Consider the following 22531-nt stretch of genomic DNA (forward strand, 5'->3'; position numbering starts at 1 on the left):
CATGATTAAATAAAATAACTTTTATTTACATAGTGCCTTTTAATATAGTAAAATGAAAAAGCAATTGACTGTCACTAGATTTTAAAGAAAGTGAAATATTCAAAGTTGCAGGCATCCGTTTGAAAAATGCCATAATTACAGAAAGGAATGTGTAATTCTGTTTTCTAGTCATCCTAGCAAAAGTTGTTTAGCAATGTATGAGGGTAAATATAGTAATCCAAAGGTGGCAATATTCGTGAACAACACTGTTTACCTTTTGAGCAATGCTGGATCGAAGCAAGCTGTAACTTGACTCTTGTGATTCCATCAGTGAGTGCTTTCACTACTACAAGAAGGTTTTAGAGAGTGGCACATACAAAGTCCTGTCGTATCTTAACATGTAATGGCCAATTGTACTTCACTGCCATTCATTGGCATGGGAAGCAGAGTATTTTGTATATTAAATGCTGATAGTCATCGGCCCTGAGCCAATTGGTTAAACTGGTGCTGTAATGTCCTGTGCCATGCAGCTGATGGGCAAAACTGTTTGCCAACAGCTGATACAGCAGGGTGACAGGTAAAAATGAGGACTGTGGTGCCAAGTGGCCAGTATCGGTGCAGTCTCCTATAACCACTGCAGTCTAAAAGCACTGTTAGCCATTGGGGTGTGGGGGAATCCAGAGCAGAGCCTAAGTACTTGCCCATGTTGAGAGGAAAATAGGGCTGTTGCTGGTTTTCTCGGTAAAATTGGAAGAGGCTTGCTGGTCGTCTTGGTCAGACAATAGTATCTGGTACAGCAGGCCATGGAGAGGAGAAAAGCTTTAAAACATCAAAAGAATCTCTCCATTGCAACTAAATTTTGTGGTAGTGGAAAAAGAATGAGAAAAGTAAGGACTTTATATTCTTAAAAAGTCAACACCAATATTGACCTGTTTCAACTTAATCCTGCACTTCTGAATAATTTGTTTACAATTAAATTGGTGTCAGTTGGTGTGACAGTATTTAGGAGGATTATTTCCCCCTATCCTCGCATTTTCTCCCACCTGTTACTGGGGTACATCCTGGCACCTAGGGATCGTGTTCCTTCCACTGCCTTGGGCGAGTGCAACTCGGCACAGACTGGGAGGTCAAACCCAGGATGTAGGTGTGTGTCTCGTACTGCATCATGTGCACCTACTGCTGTCGGGGAATTCGTGTGATTGTCTGAACTTAAAATTGCGAAGTGGTTCGGCATGTTTTTTGAAATTTGTCTCTAATCTTTCTTTCTTTCTCTATATAGAGGCTAAAGAAAAGAGCAGAGCGGTTCAATGTCCCGGGAACAGCAGAAAGTAAAAAAGCTGCCCGTGCTGCACGGTAACTATTGAACAATACCACGGTTTGGAAATGGCGTTCAGAATACAGTTGTACTGTCAAACCTATTTCTATTTCAGTGCAGCGTGTGTTTTATTTGAGGTGGGGTGGGTCAATTTTTCAGACAAATGGACAGTTGAGCTATTGTTTTATTGTGCTGTGAATGTTGATAATAGACATCACAGTGCAAAGATGGTGAGTTGTTAGGAACAGTTCTATCGAAATTATAACCTGGAAACAGGCCATTTGGCCCAACCAATCTGTGTCTGTTTAGCCTCCACGCGAGTAGTAATCCGAATCACATTTACCTGCTCTGTTCCCCTATCCCTTTAGTCCCCCTTTCCTTCAACCAGCTATCTAACCGATTCTTAATTGTTGACATGGTCTCTGCTTCAGTACGGCACTCCACAGCCTCACGTAGCACATTTAATTGTAATAAGTTCTGGTCCTGTGTAATGAGACAGGAAAAATAAACTATCTCCTAGTAAAAGATCCTCTCGGAATGAGTGATCACAGTATGGTTGAATTTGTAATACAGATTGAGGGTGAGGAAGTAGTGTCTCAAACAAGCATACTATGCTTAAACAAAGGGGACTACAGTGGGATGAGGGCAGAGTTGGCTAAAGTAGACTGGAAACACAGACTAAACGGTGGCATAATTGTGGAACAGTGGAGGACTTTTAAGGAGCTCTTTCATAGTGCTCAACAAAAATATATTCCAGTGAAAAAGAAGGGCGGTAAGAGAAGGGATAACCAGCCGTGGATAACCAAGGAAATAAAGGAGAGTATCAAATTAAAGACCAATGTGTATAAGGTGGCCAAGGTTAGTGGGAAACTAGAAGATTGGGAAAATTTTAAACAACAGCAAAGAATGACTAAAAAAGCAATAAATAAAGAAAGGAAAGATAGATTACGAAGATAAACTTGCGCAAAACATAAAAACAGATAGTAAAAGCTTTTACAGATATATAAAACGGAAAAGAGTGACTAATGTAAATGTTGGTCCCTTTAGAAGATGAGAAGGGGGATTTAATAATGGGAAATGTGGAAATGGCTGAGACCTTAAACAATTATTTTGCTTCGGTCTTCACAGTGGAAGACACAAAAACCATGCCAAAAATTGCTGGTCACAGGAATGTGGGAAGGGGGGATCTTGAGACAATCACTATCACTAGGGGGGTAGTGCTGGACAGGCTAATGGGACTCAAGGTAGACGAGTCCCCTGGTCCTGATGAAATGCTTCCCAGGGTATTAAAAGAGATGGCGGAAGTTATAGCAGATGCATTCATTATAATCTACCAAAATTCTCTGGACTCTGGGGAGGTACCAGCGGATTGGAAAGCAGCTAATGTAACACCTCTGTTTTTAAAAAAAAAAAGGGGGCAGACAAAATGCAGGTAACTATAGGCCGGTTAGTTTAACATCTGTAGTGGGGAAAATGCTTGAAACTATCATTAAGGAGGAAATAGCAGGATATCGAGATAGGAATAGTGCAATCAAGCAGACGCAGCATGGATTCGTGAAGGGGAAATCATGTTTAACTAATTTACTGGAATTCTTTGAGGATATAACGAGCATGGTGGATAGAGGTGTACCGATGGATGTGGTGTATTTAGATTTCCAAAAGACATTCGATAAGGTGCCACACAAAAGGTTACTGCAGAAGATAGAGGTACGCGGAGTCAGGAAATGTATTAGCATGGATAGAGAATTGGCTGGCGAACAGAAAGCAGAGTCGGGATAAATGGGTCCTTTTCGGGTTGGAAATCGGTGGTTAGTGGTGTGCCACAGGATCGGTGCTGGGACCACAACTGTTTACAATATACATAGATGACCTGGAAGAGGGGACAGAGTGTAGTGTAACAAAATTTGCAGATGACACAAAGATTAGTGGGAAAGTGGGTTGTGTAGAGGACACAGAGAGGCTGCAAAGAGATTGAGATAGGTTAAGTGAATGGGCTAAGGTTTGGCAGATGGAATACAATGTCGGAAAATGTGAGGTCATCCACCTTGGGGGGGGGGGAGAGAAACAGTAAAAGGGAATATTATTTGAATGGGGAGAAATTACAACATGCTGAGGTGCAGAGGGACCTGGGGGTCCTTGTGCATGAAACTCTTTTAGAATCCAATCGACCTCCATCACCACAAGGATTCACTTGTGGTGAATAGTGCTTATGGTCACTGAGGAGCACAGAATGATTAGTTGTGCAACATGAACGACTCTGAGGGGGCATCTGGATTTGAACCAGCGATCTCCTGATCTGCAGTCAAATGCTCTACCACTGAGCTATGAATCCCAAAAAGTTAGTTTGCAGGTGCAGCAGGTAATCAGGAAGGCGAATGGAATGTTGGCCTTCATTGCGAGAGGGATGGAGTACAAAAGCAGGGAGGTCCTTCTGCAACTGTATAGGGTATTGGTGAGGCCGCACTTGGAGTACTGCGTGCAGTTTTGGTCACCTTACTTAAGGAAGGATATACTAGCTTTGGAGGGGGTACAGAGACGATTCACTAAGCTGATTCCGCAGATGAGGGGGTTACCTTATGATGATAGATTGAGTAGACTGGGTCTTTACTCGTTGGAGTTCAGAAGGATGAGGGGTGATCTTATAGAAACATTTAAAATAATGAAAGGGATAGACAAGAGGGAGGCAGAGAGGTTGTTCCACTGGTCGGGGAGACTAGAACTAGGGGGCACAGCCTCAAAATAAGAGACAGCCAATTTAAAACCGAGTTGAGAAGGAATTTCTTCTCCCAGAGGGTTGTGAATCTGTGGAATTCTCTGCCCAAGGAAGCAGTTGAGGCTAGCTAATTGAATGTATTCAAATCATAGATAGATAGATTTTTAACCAATAAGGGAATTAAGGGTTACGGGGAGCGGGCGGGTAAGTGGAGCTGAGTCCACGGCCAGATCAGCCATGATCTTGTTGAATGGCGGAGCAGGCTCGAGGGGCTAGATGGCCTACTCCTGTTCCTAATTCTTATGTTCTTATGTTAAGTTGCATAAACAGAAATGTACATGTGCATATGTTACCGAGGCAATACCCCATTTAAAAAAGAATTAAATTATGATTAAAGGAATTATTTAGCAGGGACTAGGTATTGCTATGGTTAGCACTTAGTCAGTGACTGTCACGTTAATTATCCAGAGGTGATCACTGTTGAATCCCATTTGATTTTCACAAATGTCAATACACACTTTCCAACAGGAGTCACTGAACAGCATTCAGGAGTTGAAGCACATAATTAGGCTAGAAAATGAGAATGGGGTGTTGGAAGGAATATAACCATTTTAATTTCATTGACATTCCTCACCTGGTTGTTCGCAGTGATTTACTTAGATTTTTGGGCACTAAGGGAATCGAGGGATATGGGGATCGGGCGGGAAAGTGGAGTTGAGGTAGATGATGAGCCATGGTCTTATTGAATGGCTGAGCAGGCTCGAAGGGCTGTATGGCCTACTCCTGCTCCTATTGTGTTCTTGTTGGTGAAGCTGTTTTTAATGTAATTATTTCTCCTCGTCTAATACAAATTTGTTTCTTGGTTTATTTCTTTAGTTAGATAACTGCTCCATTTTTCCATTTCTGATTACATTGGTATTTTTTATCCCAAGTCTTTGCTCTTACCTGATCTTAGCAGTCCAGTAGTACAGTTGACCCCTCTTTGCTAGAGAGGAGCAAATCAGCTCCTGAATACTGTCCAGTGACTCCTGCTGGAAGTTATGTATAGGCGTTTTGGTGAAAACCGAATCGGACTGATGGGACAGGATGGCGGGAACGCGTTTCCCAAATTTAGTTGTGGATTAATTGCACTCGAGTGTTGATGGACTTTGTGTGCACTGCTGTCTCTTGAAGCTGTAAACTGTTTGAACAATGCAGTTCACATGGTGAGCACAGTGCTCTAATATTAATACAACTGTCAGCAATCAACAAACCAATCCAAAATTCAGAGACCAGTTCACAGGCAGCTGAATGATGTTAGCTGTTGGTGAGAGGGTTAAATGCTGAAGCGTTCCATCCTGGGCACTTGTACGTTTTGCCCTCAAACTTTTGAAATTCATGTTCTTGAGAGGTTGGGTATTTCTTTTAAAATAAAACTTCCATTGACTGAGAAATAAAAAAAAGCAGGTGATCACAGATCAACGATGAGCTTCAACCTTGTTCTAAGTATCTAGATTAAATCGTGTCCAGAAGATGGCAGTATTGATGCAGTAATCAGCTGCCATTTTTTAATTGCTCTGTAGAACAAGCTGAGCCCAAGAGTAAGTGACGGTGGTCTATCTCACAGTACCTTTTCATTTTTTTAAATCTAGATTGCCAGATTTTAACCTTTAATGTTTGTTCTTTCCAAAATAGGTTTGGTTTGCCTGTTGTTGCAACAAAAGGTAAGAACAAAATCATCTTTGTGTTTTGATCCGACATTAGATGTGGTGATTTAAAAATAGAACTAAATTAAGAGAAAAGCAAGAGAGATTTTTGAGCGATAAGGGAATAAAGGGTTATGGGGAGTGGGCAGGGAAGTGGAGTTGAGTCCATGATCAGATCAGCCATGATCTTATTCAATGGCGGAGCAGGCTCGAGGACCAAGTGGCCTACTCCTGCTCCTATTTCTTATGCTCTAGCAGTAATATTGTCCCAGCCCATGCATCTGTAAACTCTATTGCTCTGTATGATAGATTGCTACAAGTATATTTGAAATTGCAGAATCTGGGGTGGGGGTGAGAGTAGCCCACTTGTATTTTTCTCTTTCTTTCATCTGTGTCTCCAACAAAAGGAATTGCTTGCTTCAAGAAATATAATTTTTAAACCATGTTCTTGGAGCCTTCATTCCATTTCACTTCCCTGCACCCCACCCCACACCATAAACCAGTTCCTTTGCTTGAGAGCCAGATATGTATTTCTGATGTTGAGGGAAAGCCTGGAACAGATGAAGTCACTTTGTCCTGATCTTTTGAAAATGCTATTCTCGCTTGACATTTTTTCCCCCCTTTAAGCATGTGCGTGTCTGCCTGCCTGCCCACAGTCCTCTGCATCTCGAGGTCCGGGCCTTGGCCCTACCACACTGGGGACATGCTCAGCACAGGCCGGGTGTTAATATTCACAGCGCACGTGAATCTGAAGTGGAGGATACTTGCATACCTCCCAGTGAGTGACCCTCCTTGAATTAATTTGATTACTATTGTACTTCATCTGTACCAAAAATCTATGTAGTGCTAATGGTGATTAGTGAAAGATTGCAGTTTCTGCTAGCATGTTGGGAATTATCCTGACTTTGCCAGTTCAGGGAAATTAGGCAGTAGGTTTGTCAACTCGCATATTGGTTTCTGGTACATTATTAAAGTCATTATTGTCCTGAGGCATTTGTCATGTTGCAATTCTGTTACATTTTTCTATCTAATATTCTAGGAGACTATCTGTAATATGCAGTACTCAGTCTCTATGTTGCAAAAGGTACATGATTTTACAGTACCATAGACCCCTATTTCCAATATTTGAAGATGTGTCTTTCGTGTTCTGTACTTTGAACTGTTAACCAGGCTCTGGAGAGTGAATTGCATTCTTTCTATTTCAGGTACTCCTGGGAATATCAAAATTGTGGTAAGTTTTCAACAACAGCAAAAATAATTCAGTACCATCCAAACTCCCATCTGTTCTTTGCCTGACTGTCTAATCATCATCATTTTTGAGTGGTAAATGTTAACATCTCTTTCCAAACTTGGGTGTGCTCACGTGGAATCCAACATGGTCACTAGTTAAGTGTCTTTCGTTTCTAAAGTAACTTGACTATGCTGCAGAGTGGTCAGAATGTGTGTTGTCCATTGTTTAAAATAGCTTCCAACAGGAATAGCTTGCAACATGTGCACTGGAAATGGAGTCGACCATATACAACAATGTAAACTCTAACCTAAATTGGGCCCTCAAACTATGAATATGGGTATTTGTAAAAGTGCTTCACGTACATTCATGATGTATATTCTGATATAATCACACAATCGGTTCGCCAACGTGTCTCAAAATTTTCATCCTTGTTTTCAAATCCTTCATGGCCTTGCCCCTCCCTATCTCTCTAACCTCTTCCATGGCTCGTTATCAAATTTTGTTAACGCTCCTGTGAAGTGCCTTGGGCCGTTTTATGATGTTAAAGGCACTATATAAATGCAAGTTGTTGTCTCCGTGCTGCTCTTGAGTATTCTTGTGGCTCGATGTCAAATTTTGTTAGCGCTCTTGTGAAACGTCTTGGGACGTTTTACTATGAAGGTGCCGTATGAATGCAAGTTGTTCTGACCGGATCAGCAGGGAGAAGTGATTAGTTTGACTGTAATGCATCAAACTTACTCAAATATTCTGAAGGCTTACTCTTAACTTTCAGATCAGTGCTGAAAAATTGAGAGAGAGAGCTGAAAGATTTGGTATGAATGTATCATCACACTCAAAAAAGGTAGGTAACAGCTCTCGGTTTAAGATGCAAACCGATTTGTTGTTGTAGTCAGTTTAAAAAATTCGTTCTACTTTTAGAGCTGGTCATTTTTGAGGTTGGAATTTAAAAAAAAAATCGAACATCAAGTTTAATTGCTAAATTTGATCTATAATACGTGTTTTCCTTCTACCTTGCTGTTTTGGTTTGGTATGAGGGTTTTTCTAACCAGGGAAGAAGTGGAGGATGTCTTGTTTGGTTAACATTTAAACTCTACCCAGTGACCAAGGTCCTAACTGGATTGTTCACTGGGGGTCACTGTTTAAATGTGGTGCCAACCAGGATCCCTGTGGCAGTCTATTCGTACCATAAGGGAGCAATTTCAGTTATTTTTGAAGGAACAGATTCTGCGTTCTATTCAGGTGTGCCATTTGAAGAAGGAATATGGCGAATGTGTCCATTGTGCGGAGTTGTGGTGGGGATTCTTGGCAGTGAGTTTCTTAATCATTAAACAATTGCTTTTGATTTCATGTATTTATCTCCTAGTTTTAGTGGAGTTTGGGGAATTTGGAATGCAATGACTACAGAAGTGTGATAGTGGATCACAGGATACTCTATTGAAAGTGGGATCATTACATTACTGAGACCATTCATTCTATCCTGTAATGTTTCAAGCTTTAAGAAACGAATGGAACAATAAAAGAACAATAGAGCCTGTTTTATATGCTGTAGTTGCATAAAACTACATGCTCTCTCGTGCGCTCTCATGCTCTCTCTCTCTCTTCATCCAGACCCAACTCAGTACAATCACTTTTTGCTGTTCACCTGAGCCTTCGTTATTCTATTGGAATCTTCCATTAGCCTCAGTTCCACTCCTCCTTTCTTCCATTAGTTGTAGTTACAATAAATATTCTATGGTGGCCTCCAGTGACCAAGAAACAGACTGAGAATACTTCAGTGGTTATAAGTGGCAGTTCAGGTAAAGGCAGATGACATTTTTTGAAACATTTATTTGCAGTAGTGTTGGTTGAGGTAGCAGGTAATCTTGTCGATTGTTATAATGGAGGAGAGGGAACAGAAAGGAAGGTCTGGCTTGTAGGTTGCAAAGCACTGGTCTATTCCTTGGCAGACTAGTTAATCACTTAACAAGCTTCAACTGTACTTGGCTCGTGATCAGTACAGAAAACATTATTGTATTTGGTAATGCATTTGGCACACCTACCACTTACAGGAAATGTGCACATGGAGTGAATTATAATGACCTCCGTTGGGTGGTAAATGTTTTGACTGTAACAAGGATAGAAAATGTAATTATCGCAGGGTGCTTGGAAAGTTTTAGAACGCAGTTAGAAGTGGGCTCCTTGCAGCACGCTGCGAAATAATGACCCTCTTGCATAACACTGAAGTAACAATACAGCTCTGTATTCAATATTCAGTGTGCCATTTCTTCGCAAGTCCATGAAGGTTTCTGCCAACATCCCATTACGTTTTTGTAGCGAGTGTAAACTTTTATTACGCCGCACACTTCAACGGGCTCCATCTGTCACCTGGGTTTTAGCTGCGTTGAGTCCACAAACAAATTGGCTTTGTGTTGAGTGCTGCCTGGGTGAGCCTCTTCAGGCGACAATGTCTTCTTTCTACTCCCTCCAAGTTCTTGTGGAGCTCTCAATCAAGCCACGCTAGATGGTATAATGAGTGTTGACGGCAGGGAGAATGCGGCTGGCAGCTACAAAAATTGTAGCACAGTGAAGTTGTCATTGCCGTTGGCCCCTTGCTGTGAGAAGGGACTTGTGATTGATGTGTACACCATCTCTTTGTATATCTGCAGCACTGGAGTGATCTGCTAGGCCCCACTCCATTGCAGACTGGTAACAACACACAATTAAAACACGAGAAGCTAGGGGATTACAATATCTGGATCTTTGCCAATGAACAATAAAACGTGGCTAGCAAAAATCGCCACAAGGCTGGATGTGTGAACACTGAAGGTGCAAGGATTTTGAGTAGTTTTGAATTTTAACTTTTTTGTTTTCCTTCCTGCTTTTGTAGGAGTACAAAATGGTCTTTTGTTTACTGAGCCATTTTATTTATATATAAAAAAAATTTCCATTCCACATTGAGCGATAAAGAACTTACTTTGTGGCAGCGCTTATCCTTAACACCGTCCCCGATACCCAGTTGTTGTCGTCCACGCTGTGCATTGATGCTGAACACAGTAGCAAAATGGCATTGTGTAATTGAGGTAGTGCTCTCAGTAAACCCTGGTAATGCAATAATATTGAAATAGGCAGCCTTTGTTTATCTGCATGTAACTGCAAGCTAAGGAGCATTCTTCCACCCCCCCCCCCCAAAAACATTCAATATTTGAACAAGTGAAGAAAAGGGAATTCAGCTGAGAAAAATCATAACGCGCCTCCTTCTGATAGTGTGGCTTTTTAAAATGATTTTCCCCTGTGATTGAATCCCAGCACTTCTCTCGCGATACAGTAGAAACATACTTTGGAACGGGCATTCTGTCATTATTAGTTGTATATTGTAGCTGTCTGACTCGGTGGTTGTAGGTTCTGTTACTAGAAAGGCCTTCAGATTATTAAACCATTTTAACTGTTCTTGGTGTTAAATGATGCATTGCATGGGCTGAAACACCAGCTATTCCTGACTAATGATGAGTTGTCTACTGTACAGGAGTTAATTGAATCTCGACTGTTTCCTGCTGATGTGAGCCATATTTCCACCTTCAGAGCTTTGGTGCTATTGTTTGCTTGTAAGTTCACACAGATCGATTTGCTGTGTACAGCTTACTGTTGGAGTGGTAGTGATTGCTTTTGAAGATGTTGCTTTGTGATTTAAAAAAAAAAATAAACCTTGGTGTCCAGCACTAAGGGCCGTGGTCTTTCGCATGCGTTTCTCAATTTAAGATAAAGTGAGGGGACGTTTACTTTGCGCTGCCACAAAGTAAGTCCTTTATCGCCATTGCAATTCAACTAGCTTCACATGATGAAGCCGAATTTATTGAGTTTTTAAAAAAAGTTCAAGCTGTGCTTGTGTGTGTTCTAGCAGCCCTATGAAGATCAGGCCTTTTGAAAATGTTACTGAAATTCTTTCTATGCTGATTTTGATGCTGTGAATTAGTCTGTTTATATACTTCAATTTCTGTCTTGTGTGTAGGTTATAGCAGGGACTCTGTTTCTGATTCTGTTTGTGTATATTTTTCATCCTTGGAATTGAATGTGGTGATTTCTGCTGGGGTACAGGTCCATATGTGCCAGCAGCCTTTCCTTTTATTACTGCCTGGTTGGTGAGTGTCAGGCTGGTCAGCTGGCAAGGAATCACGCCCATGGATTCTTTCCTTACCTGATCCATGCACGCACTCTTCAGCAGGGGTCACTCGACAGCAATTAAGAGTGGGAGCCTTTGTGTGTTTTTTTCTTTCCTCCCTGTTTCACAACCCAGGGGTTCTGAAACCGATGGCGTGTTGTAATCTCAGCCCTGTTGTATAATAATTTTAAGTTCTGTATTCTTATCTGATCCTTTGACTTGCGAGTGTTGGGGAAACTGCTTTTCAAATTCAATTAGTTGGATTTAAAAAAAAAAAATTTATGCCACTTTGAGCTGTGGCAGAGGAGACCATAGCTTTCATTTTTAACTTTGAACGGGTTTTTTTTTAAGAAACTAAAGCAGTGCAATTCTCTCCTGTTCGATTTGCTATAATCTGCTTCGAGTGAGCATTTGAACTTTGAGCGAAATGAAGGTGAAAGGAGCTGCACTGACTGCTCCTGTACTGCTGGAATGGTTAGCTTCATTGGTTAGTTTTTTCTGCTGCTTCACTTTGCAAAGCTTGCCAAGAAGTGTACAACAACAACTTGCATTTATGTAGCGCCTTTAACGTAACGTCCCAGAACACTTCAGGCGCGATATCAAACAATATTCAACACCGAGCTGCGTAAGGAGAGACTGGGATAGGTAACCAAAAGCTGCATCAAAGAGGTCGGTTTTAAGGAGCGTCTTAAAGGAGGCGGAGAGGTTTAGGGAGGGAATTCCAGAGCTTGGGGCCCAGGCAACTGAAGGCAGAACTGCCAATAGTGGAGCGATTTAAAATTGAGTGCAAGAGGGCAAGTTTGGAGGAGTACAAAGATCTCTAGATGGGGAGTGAGGCCATGGAGCGATTTGAAAACCAGGATGTGAATTTTAAAAATGCAGCATTTCAGAACCGGGAGCCAATGTAGATCAGCGAACACAGCGGTGATGGGACTTGGTGCAAGTTAGGATATGGGTAGGAGGAGTGGAGGCTGGGTCATTGAATATATTTAAGGTAGTGATAGACAGAATTTTGAGCGATAAGGGAATAAAGGGTTATGGGGAGTGGGCGGGGAAGTGGAGCTGAGTCCATGATCAGATCAGCCATGATCTTCTTGAATGGCGGAGCAGGCTCGAGAGTCCGAATGGCCGACTCCTGATCCTATTATGTAAGCAGTTGTGGTAATGGAGTGGATACGGGGTCGGAAGCTCATCTCGGGGTCAAATAGGACGCCAGGGTTGCGAAGGGTTTGGTTCAGGGAGAAGGATGGAGTCCGTGACTAGGGAACAGAGTTTGTGGCGGGGACTTGAGACAATAACTTTGCTCTTCCCAATATTTAGTTGGAGGAAATTATTGCTCATCCAGTGCTGGATGTATGACAAATCCGAGGCAATGGATGGTGCCAGTCAATGCTTTGAATGTAACCTGCAGAACAAGGAATGGTGGAAAAGCTCTCTCTTTTGTCCTCTAGTTGTGGTGTGTGTGTGTGTGTGTGTGTGTGTGTGTTTTTTTTTAATTGAAAAGCTGCTTTAACCAAACTCTGTTTCAGGATACTAATTCTAATCCAACGAGTCAAACCTTTGTCAATGTACGCTGCTGCTTGCTTCGACCAAATCAATTGTCAGCACTAAAAGCCTCTTGTTTCTCTTCCAAAATGCCACATAACCAAGTTGTGGCCATTCTCTGCTCGAGGCCTTTTAATAGCAGGACAGAACCCCACTGAATGCTGGCAGATTGCCCTGCTTGGGTCAACATGACACACTTAACATTTACCATTTGAAGCTTCTTCACGTTTCACATTGCACAGATGAGTATCATTTGCAAAACGACAAGAGCTGGGAGGTTGAGAATTTCCAACGGTGCTTTTTTCTTTCTTTGGCAACGGCTCAAAAGATGCACATTCCCAATAAACTTTGAAGGAGTATTTAAAGAGTCTTGCAGCCAAACAATGATGGACATTCTGACCCCAAAACATCTCGTCCTTTTTCTGTCCCTGCTATGAGACAGGACTCTGTTACATGAAATGGTGAATGTTACATTCTTGGTACACTGCTGTCTATTATCTGCCCAAGCAATGATGTCATGCTTTGCTCAGTTTGGCCAAAGAATTGCTGATCTAGCGCTCATTAACCCTTTTGCTATCCAGGGTGCACAGCAAGTATTGTAACTTCGTGCAATACATCAGCTGCTGGGACATAATGACGAGTAATTCTCCCCCATTCTTTGCAAATTTTTAGTGACTCTTGGCTTCAGTACAATTCCAGCCCTCTGGAATCTTGCCCAAGTGCCCCTTCCTCGTGTACTTCTCTGTGACTTGTACCACAGTGCATTTACACATTGCTACCTTAAATCCACTTTTGATCTCTGCTTTGACTTTAATGTGCGTTTATTTTCTTGTAGACTGAAGACGATGAGAAGATGAAGAAGAGGAAGGAGCGGTTTGGAATTGTAACCAGTTCAGCAGGAGGTGGAGATGATGTAGAGGTAATCAAACTAGCGCAATTATCCAACACCTTGGGAACCCACCAGCTCTGATCCCTTGTCCATACCAGGTTACAATTAGCAATGTATAAATATAGGCACATTATCTATTGGCTGTTGCATTTAACAGTTGTGATTCTATGCAATGATTAAATAACAATTTTATATGGTTGCAACTGGCAGAGCCCTACTCAAATAATTTTTATATCTGAGATCGATAGTTTTTTTTGCTAGACCAGGGTATAAAAAGATATGGAGCCCAGGCAGGTGGATGGTGTTAAGATACAGATCAGCCATGATCTCATTGACTAGTGGAAGAGACCCAAAGGGCTGAATGGCCTCCTATTTCTATATATTCCAAACGAATTAACTGAAATTGCATTTAATTTGTGGTTGAGTGGCCATATGGGTATAATATTGAATATACTGTAATCCTTGTACAATCGACCCCACGAACAGAATGATGATTGTCATGCTGGATGTGAGTGGCCTGACGACTCATTGATCCGTGAACACTCGGTGATGCAATCATTACAGCAGTTAAGATAACTAGGGTCAGTCTATATTACAAGAAAATGATGGGAATTGTAAATGGGTCAACTTTCTGATCATTGGTATATTTGTGTTTTTTAGGCAAAGAAGAGGAAAAGAGCAGAACGTTTTGGAATTGTCTGATAGCACCTTGCTTTTTTTTAACCAAGAATATTTTAAATGTGTATCAAGTAGATTTTTTTTTAGGATACTTTTTAAACTGAAAATGTGCTTTATTTCCCTATTGTGTATCAGTTTGCAGTAATGGTGTTTGCAAGGTTTCAGAAATTAGATGACTTATTTAATTACAACTGCTAGAATGTACAGTTGCTTCAGCAATAAGGAATAAGATGCTGAGATACCATGGAGCACAAGTCACTGCTGCAGGCTGGAGATAATCTTAATGGAACTTTATGCAGGTACTGTACAACCGAGTGAAACGTGATCAATAATTAAAGGTGGTTATGTCTTTGTTAAACATTGCAAGTTGCAAAAGTCTAATTTGTAAATGCAAGTGCACGTGACTTTATGTTGTGATATTGTTGCATCACCTTGTTTTTAAATGTTTGAAGTGAAGATAAAACCTTGACGAATGGGACAGTGAGTAAAAGTTCAAATTGCAGTGGGAGTTTGTCTTCAAAACTGGCTATGCCAGAGATTTGGTGCAGGCTGTTCCAGGAACACTGGCTGCTCAAACAAACACAGCACCAAACCTATTCCCTGCCCAATGCTGATCCTTTAAAACCCATTGAACACAATGGGGCAGTGTTTCCTTCGGAAAGAGCTTTGTACGATTTTATTGAGGTGGGGGTTATTTTATTTTCTCCCTTCAGACGTTGGCATCGGGGCAAAATGGGCTGGGAGAAATGAACTTGTAGATATCTATCTGATCACGCATGAATAATTCATACTGCACACAATATGAATCCGCCCTGCTTCATTCTCCCTCCACCCACAAGATGGGGAAATATTGATGATCGTAGTCACATAGTTCATTCAAAAAAAATAGTTGGGCTTCATGTACTAAAATCATTGTGCACTAAGTTTGACTCCATCAGAGTAATAATGCAAATCATCCACAGAAATACCCTTGTAAGAAATTGAGACTCCAAGCTTGTGTTGGCAATCAAGATGCAGTTGATTTGAGCCTTTCCTCCTTTACTTGCGTGCAGGTTTACATTTACCATCGCGAGGGATGAGGGCAATCAGCAGCAAGTACATTTTCATCTTTTTAAATAGTGAAAAATGTTAAATCCCACTGGATTTTGTTGAAGAACAAAAAACTGAATTATTGGCAAGTTAACGGGCCATGGAAAGGACAGGTACTGAGTGAGATGTGCGAACAGTGATGTTGGGTGGTGTGTGCGATCCTGCTAGGCCCTGTGTATTCTGTGGCACAGATTTTTACTTTACAAGTGGCCCAAAGCATTTTGGTCCACAAGCACCTAACTGCCCTTTTTTTCTTAATTTAAAAAAAATACTTGTGGCATTCCATTCTCTCCATCTCTTTCTCTTTCCCTCTCCCCCACCCAATCTTGTGACATAGCTGCAGTGGTTTACTGGAACAAAAACGTTTGATCACAAACCACCAGTATATGATATAAAACTGGTGACTTGTTTCCCAACAGACTAGCAGGTGGTGTGATGCAATAAAATGTAAAATCTTGTCTAAGCGTCATTTCACATCTAGCAACTTTGCTTTATAAACTTGCATTTCCTGTCGCGTGTATCCACACACAAGGATGATTTGGAATGTAATTGGTTTGGAGCCTGTTTCCTCATTTAAAAAAAAAACTTTTTTTTTCCCCCTCACCCTCCAATAAAGTCAACTTTTCAGGTTGCTGGACCACATTTTCTACAAATGCATGTGGCAATTGTCGTCTTTTGTCTTTTAAAAAAAATCTCTATCTCTTGCTTTGTGTTTGGTCTCTATTTGATTTCTTCATTAAGACATTTCACTTTCTCCATCTTCTCCCTTTCCTAGAAGTACTGACACGTGTTACTGTCTACGTGACCTGTTCCTCCTCTAAGCCTAGACTATAAGTGGCAGCAGACTATTGGACTGTCGAGGCATCACAGCAAGCTTGTTGTTGCCTGAGATTTTCCCACGTGCTCACACCAGCTGTTACTGGATAGTGATCAGAAGCCGAAATACTCACATTTCATTTTCCTCCTGTTCTTCTCCCCTCCCTGTTGCCTTTCCACTCTATGCCCATGTATTGAGGTAGGGTATAGCACCCCAACAACTTCCTCGTCATCAGCAAACTCTACCTGGTCTGTAAGAGTTTAATAGGGTCTTCCAACTATACAGTCAAGGGCCCACATGTTTTCTCGTGTCCACCTTGAGATATGGTGCCAAGTTTGAGTAGTTTAGTTAACCATGGCTACAACATAGCTGGACCTGATCCTGTGTTCACACGCATTTACTTGCAGCAGAGGTCATTGGATAGAAATATGGAGCAGGAACCCAAGAGATGCTGAGGTCAATTGGAACTGCGGCTAACTTGACACAAACCAGGAATTGAATTTGGCATTTCCTAGTTGCTGTGCCTCCGCTCCATAATGGGCAAACTGAGTCACTGGTGGGATCCCACTTAATATATCAGAGTATTAACATGTTTAGTGGAAAACGATAATTTAAAAAAAAAAACTTGCTGATCTTTCACTTATGCACTGACTCAAATTTAGCCCAGACTGATGGTTTGGAAGTCTCCTTTACTGGCTGTAAGCCTTTTGAGAAATGTTTGGATATTCTCAATCCAGTTCCTTGTGGGTGTTGGCCTGCAGCACAAGTTAGTAACCCCAATTCAAAGTCCATAAGGTGGCTTATGAGGGAAATGAGAAAATGTCTGGTGTAATAGGGACTACTCTTCTGGGATTGGGGTGCAGTTTTACTCTGCCTTTCACTGCTATATCTGGCTTGGTGCCATTGAAGTTTACAGCACGGAAGGAACCCATTTGGCCCATCATTTCTTTGCTGGAGCAATCCAAAACACATCCCACTGCCCTGGTCTCCCTTCAAATATTTCCCTTTTTTAAAAAAAATGCTCTCTGCCTCAAATATTTGTTGAGAGTTTGATTCTGGATATGTGGAAAAAGTGTTTCCTTCTCCAGCACTAGATTCCTTCATAATGACTGCACCTTGTGAAAAATTTCAGCTGATTTGTCCTGAAACGTTATTTTGCTGCAGCAGGGTTTCCAATTTAAATAACACAATTGCCCTACACTGATTAAAAGGTTAAAAATATTCAAGATAGAAATTATCTGATTACCAGAGTGACTGTGTTGTAAATGATCTCAAATACTTGCATATCTCCTTGTGCTCTATCGTTCCTTGAGTGGGAAGTTAACTTGCTCACTGACGTTTTCCAGTGTCTCTATGAAGTAGCCTGGGGTGGCTTGCTGACTTTTGGGAGGTTCTGTGCAGTTTAAGCCTGCAGAAAAAGGGAATTTCAGTGCTTCAGAAGAGGAATTTTTGAAAGAATGGGTGGCAAAGGATGTCATCACCTGACTTGGGTGAATTGGGATGGGATAAGATTGCCAATCCAGAGTTTCTGCCACAGGTGGCCAGTTTTGTTTTGATCCCATTGTGCTGTGGAAACCAGTGAAAATGAGCTCTGTGGTCCCACAGTACTGGAGTCTACAGCTATGCTGCTATGTATTTTTGGATACAGTGCGCTTTTTGAGGTAAGAAGGCGAAGTACACATTAGTAGGACTTGTGCTTTGCTTGAGAACTGATACTTTCATGGCCTCCTTGACTTTATGTAAAGAACTCTAGCAGCAAATCGTGGCAGGTGTAGGAATGCTCAATTTGTGTCACGATGTGGCAAATGACTTGCCATATCCATCATATCATCGCATTCCTCCTCTTGAAAAGTGTACTTCTTGACTGAGGAAGCAGAAAAGCTTGTCCCAATGCTCCCAATATCATTCCTCTTCCTCCTCCCATAACTTCCCCCCCCCCCCCCCCCCCCCCCCCCCAGCCACAGCTGACCCTTCACTCTGTATTGTTCCCTTGTTCCACTCCATGCCACTGACCAGTATCTGGCAGGAATCCTGCATTATAGCTCTTCAATGCGGGGGTGCATGGCTTATTACTTCCAGAAACCTGGTAAATATTTGATCAACGATTTTAAAAATGGAAGTTTGCAGTTAAAGCAAAACTTGCAGTATTATGAATCTTGCTGATGTGCTTTCAAACAAAAAAAAAATCTGTACAATTTATTATTTTAAAAAGTTTGTCCTATCGGGAGAATTGAAGAAAGCTGGAATCTGCAGGATGGCTTGTGTTGTCTCTTCACACATTCCTACTAGTTCCGCTTGCTCTATTAAATAGCTCCTTGCAGGTAGACGATAGAATTAAACTGGTAGTTTCCTTTCTCACAAGTCCCTTTACAACCAAGTGCTTTTAACCCTTTGAGGACAGCACTGGCTCTCCCAACTGATGTCTGTAAGCTTGACAGCTTTTTTCATGGCCCTAATGGTGCTTTTTTTCCTTTCTGTTTCTTCCCCACCCCCAACTGGCAATAAACTGTATTCTCTCAGTCCATCTCGCATTATGTGCTGCGTTAGGAAATTAAAGAGCAAGATATATAGAAACATAGAAAATAGATGCAGGAGCAGGCCATTCGAGCCTGCACCACCATTCAATAAGATCATGGCTGATCATTCACCTCAGTACCCCTTTCCTGCTTTCTCTCCATACCCCTTGATCCCTTTAGCCATAAGGGCCATATCTAACTCCCTCTTGAATATATCTAACGAACTGGCATTAACAACTCTCTGCAGTAGAGAATTCCACAGGTTAACAACTCTGAGTGAAGAAGTTTCTCCTCATCTGTCTTAAATGGCGTACCCCTTATCCTTAGACTGTGACCCCTGGTTCTGGGCCTCCCCAACATCGGTAACCTCTCATCTCAGGTTAGTTCAGATTGAAGAAGAATTAGATGCTGGTTGGAATTAATCTTTGGAGTTTTAACAAGGGGGCCCCTCTGAGCCTAAAGGCCTCTTGTCGTTGATCAGCAAACCTATTGTAAAAGTTTATTTTAGAGCAAGGATATTGCCAGTTATCTGTGAAACAAGCTTCTTCCTACATTTTCAATAACTATTTGCCAAGCTCTTTCCCCAGCACATTGACTTCAAAGTTCTCATTTTCAAATCCGTCCAATCGCACCCACCTGATTCAAGTGATTTTCTTTGACTGTAGATACCAATCCAACATCATTTGTTCCTCTAACTTGTATGCTCTTTCTTGCACCTCACCCCCCCCCCCCCCCCCCAAACCGTCAGAGGCTAACATTTCAACCACTGCTCTAATAACTACTTGCAAATTGGAGGGGAGGGTCAGTTTTGCACCCCTGCCAAAGGCAAAATTTACCCCCCATTCAGTCTTGAAGAGATACTGAGCTGGCTGTCCTGTGGTAAGTCACCCAAGTGGCTATTTATTCTTGTTTCAGGCTAACCCGCTGTCAGTGTGTTGCTGCTGGGCCTGACTACCTGATGTGGTCACTGAATAACAGTCAGCTGCAGGAACAGACATTAGCCTAGAGTTTCCATTATTTTAATACCAGAGGTAACCCTTAGATTAAAATAATACTGATTGGAACATTAGGCTGCTCAATTTTAACAGCGCGTGCAGGTCGACTTGGCAATGATGCAAATCAATGTTTCTTCAATAGCTCCTGTGGATGCTGAAGTAAGGATTCAAGGACAGTGAAGAAAGGGCTTGTGAAATGCTAGAAAGCTAATGAGTAACACAAAGTTCAAATAATCTGTCCTTGGAGACCTGGGTAGGTAAGGGTTAAAGATTTAGCCCTATTTTGTCACTGGAGAAAAACAAGTAATTACACTAGAATTCCCAAATGTGTTTTCTTCCCATGTTGGTTTATGGAGAACAGGTAGGGGGTCTTCCTCCTCACATCCGTTGCATGTGGGAAAACCTGGTCTTAAAACGGAAGGGATCTTAATAAATTTCCACCTAAAGGGTGTGGGATCAAACCCTGCTCCGTTTCCTGCCCCAGGTCCTTTGTGAAAATCCGAGCAGTGGTACAATTTAATTTACTTGAATAGAAATCTTTTTTTAATTGAATCTATGCCGAATTGCATTTCCTTACATTCAAGGAAGAGGTTACTAGGGCAAGTACTTTGAACATGTATTAACTTCTCAGTCATTCCTTCTACCACTCCCACCTCATTTACTACTCTTCTGAAGGCGATGATGTGTGAGGTACAAGTCCATGGGCTCCCTCCAGTACCTCACCCATATGACCATTCTTCATTGTTGGTAGAGGGTTTGGCCAGGAGTGAACCACAGCAAGCACAATGACCCATGCTTTGAGCAAAATAGGGGAGGAGCAAAGAGGGGCTGTCATTGGATAATAATCAGGAATCTATGCTGATTTTTCTCAAGCCCCAGGTTGCTGAAGCCAATCATAGTGCCCCATCACTGCAGACCCATTCTTGAGGACCAGAGGCCTGTACAACTTTGATTTTCTTTCTGATGAGAGCTGTATGAAGTGTGAATGAGGATTGAGTGCTATAGCGTGACTGAGGGCTAGTAAAAGTTTGTTTCCTCTAAACTCAAGGACTTAGATTTCCAGAAGCATTTGAGGAAGGAAGGGAAAAGCAGCAAAAGTTCCAAAATAAGCCTGCAAAGACTCCAAACGCCTGAGGCAGAGGAAGGTCAGGTATGCAAGCATGCCATGTCGTGTTTCAATTAAGATTTCTAACACTATGAAGTTGGACTGTCCTCGGGGCACTGGCTCTGAGGGATGTGAATCATGTACTGGTGAAATGTTGGCCACCTCCCCATCACATTCTCCCTTTAAGGACCGTGCACGATTTTGGTTCACTTTCAGAACTCCCAAAAAAAATGACACGTTGTTTTGTATAAATGTTTTATTGCTCCACAAAGAGATGCTCCAAACAACCACAAACTAAAGCAAAAATTCAAAACAACATTTCAGCACTTGGCAGAAAAGGAAACACGTTTTCTTTCTGCAACACTGAGATTTCAAGGACACAATACAATTTAGCTTTTTAAACAAATCTACTTTTTCTATAGATATTTCATTGTACCAAAAATACTGAAAACGAAATAGGACAGATTTAAAGGGAATAATATACACAACATGAACATGACTAACACAAGCAACTATATTAACTTTAGTTTATACAATATTGTATATGTAAAGCTTACACAAAAGATTTACAATTGATGTGATTTTATCCTCTGAGATGGTTTATGAAGATTATTGGTGTGTCTAGTCTATCATGTACTGGATACAATGAGTTGCTGTTATTTCAGATAGTGGTGGCACTGAGCCACTTTCTGCATACACAATGCCATTCTTGCTCAATGCCCCCTCTATGCTGGGTATTCAGTACCATCCTGTTCTTTTTATGAGGATAGTCATCAACCAAGTGGTCTGCAGGCTGGTTCTGTGGTCCTCTCAGCCTTGTATCCCCCACCCTCATTCTATCAACCCAAACACTATCACCTGTAATAACACATTAACAGAATGTATGCAGTCAAATGGTAACTGGGAATTTGCAAGATTTAATGTCAGTACACTGATAAATGTCTAACCTGGCCCCTGAGGGATAGAAGGTTAGCCATCACTGGTCTCCAATGGTAATGGTGGCCATGTTGTATTTTGCCAAGATGGCCATTATGCTTAAATGTTTAACTTTTTTTGTTTCTCTCAGCCGTGTCCAATATGGCTAAAAGCACCCGCCTCGGTTCTAACACACCCCTACTCACAATGTGTGACTACTAAAGAAAGAACGTGTTTCATAAACCACTGCAGACAATAATTTCATGAAGCCTTGATGTGATTATGTACTGTATTCGTTGCACACCCTATTTTAATATGCTTACAAAATAAAACTTGCGAATGCAGAAAAAATGGCTTAACCCCTTATGTTTCAATTTAGCGTGGTGAGATAGCGTTTCCTGAAAGGCTGTCTAAAGTCAAGACTGTTTTGGTAATTTACACCCCGTCACACTGGAGAGCTGAATAGGCACACAGTATTCTTTGCAGTGAAGTCTAGGAATTTCCAACAATGGTACTGAAGATGGCACATTTCTGGAGGTTGGCATTGTGTGCCACTGGTACAAAAATACAGACTAAGTCAAAGCTGGCATTAATAATGTACTTGATTTTCGCAGTGACATCCACAATCACATTTGTATTTGCACATGTATCATGAGTTGTACACAATAGGGCTGTTTAACGCAGGTGTATAATAAACATCCTCTCATTTCTTTGACTTCCCATAGTGCAACAGTTAACATTTCCAAGACAGAGTCTGAGCAAGATTTTACACATTCGGAAATCTTTTATCATCCTCCCACACCTTGTTCAACAGCACAGTGCTTCTGTTTCAGTCCAACTGTCCCAGGTACTTTCGTTTCCTCTATTATTTAGGCTTGAATTATTAGTTGTGAAGTAAGCTGATCAACTATGTACAAGGAGGGG

The 22531-nt window shown here is 41.5% G+C and overlaps 2 protein-coding genes across 3 annotated transcripts in view; both read left to right on the top strand.

Moving 5' to 3' along the window:
• The window catches only part of sarnp (SAP domain containing ribonucleoprotein), a 33836-nt gene extending 19304 nt beyond the window's left edge, over positions 1-14532 (top strand). The window contains exons 6-11 of one of the 2 annotated variants that reach the window (XM_070869686.1): positions 1259-1332; positions 5682-5710; positions 6898-6923; positions 7696-7764; positions 13439-13522; positions 14153-14532. In XM_070869686.1, coding sequence (XP_070725787.1) covers positions 1259-1332; positions 5682-5710; positions 6898-6923; positions 7696-7764; positions 13439-13522; positions 14153-14194 — 324 coding nt within the window. In that variant the 3' untranslated portion in view covers positions 14195-14532. The remainder of the gene's footprint in view (positions 1-1258; positions 1333-5681; positions 5711-6897; positions 6924-7695; positions 7765-13438; positions 13523-14152) is intronic. The other variant, XM_070869687.1, reaches the window with a different exon arrangement.
• A 3482-nt stretch (positions 14533-18014) lies between these two features.
• Positions 18015-22531, top strand: part of ormdl2 (ORMDL sphingolipid biosynthesis regulator 2) — a 209000-nt gene continuing 204483 nt past the window's right edge. Inside the window, exons 1-2 of the mRNA XM_070869688.1 lie at positions 18015-20737; positions 22333-22454. The gene's annotated coding sequence lies outside the window, so the exon portion shown is untranslated. The remainder of the gene's footprint in view (positions 20738-22332; positions 22455-22531) is intronic.

This window comes from Pristiophorus japonicus, chromosome X, assembly GCF_044704955.1.
Source record: "Pristiophorus japonicus isolate sPriJap1 chromosome X, sPriJap1.hap1, whole genome shotgun sequence".
Classification (NCBI taxonomy): domain Eukaryota; kingdom Metazoa; phylum Chordata; class Chondrichthyes; family Pristiophoridae; genus Pristiophorus; species Pristiophorus japonicus.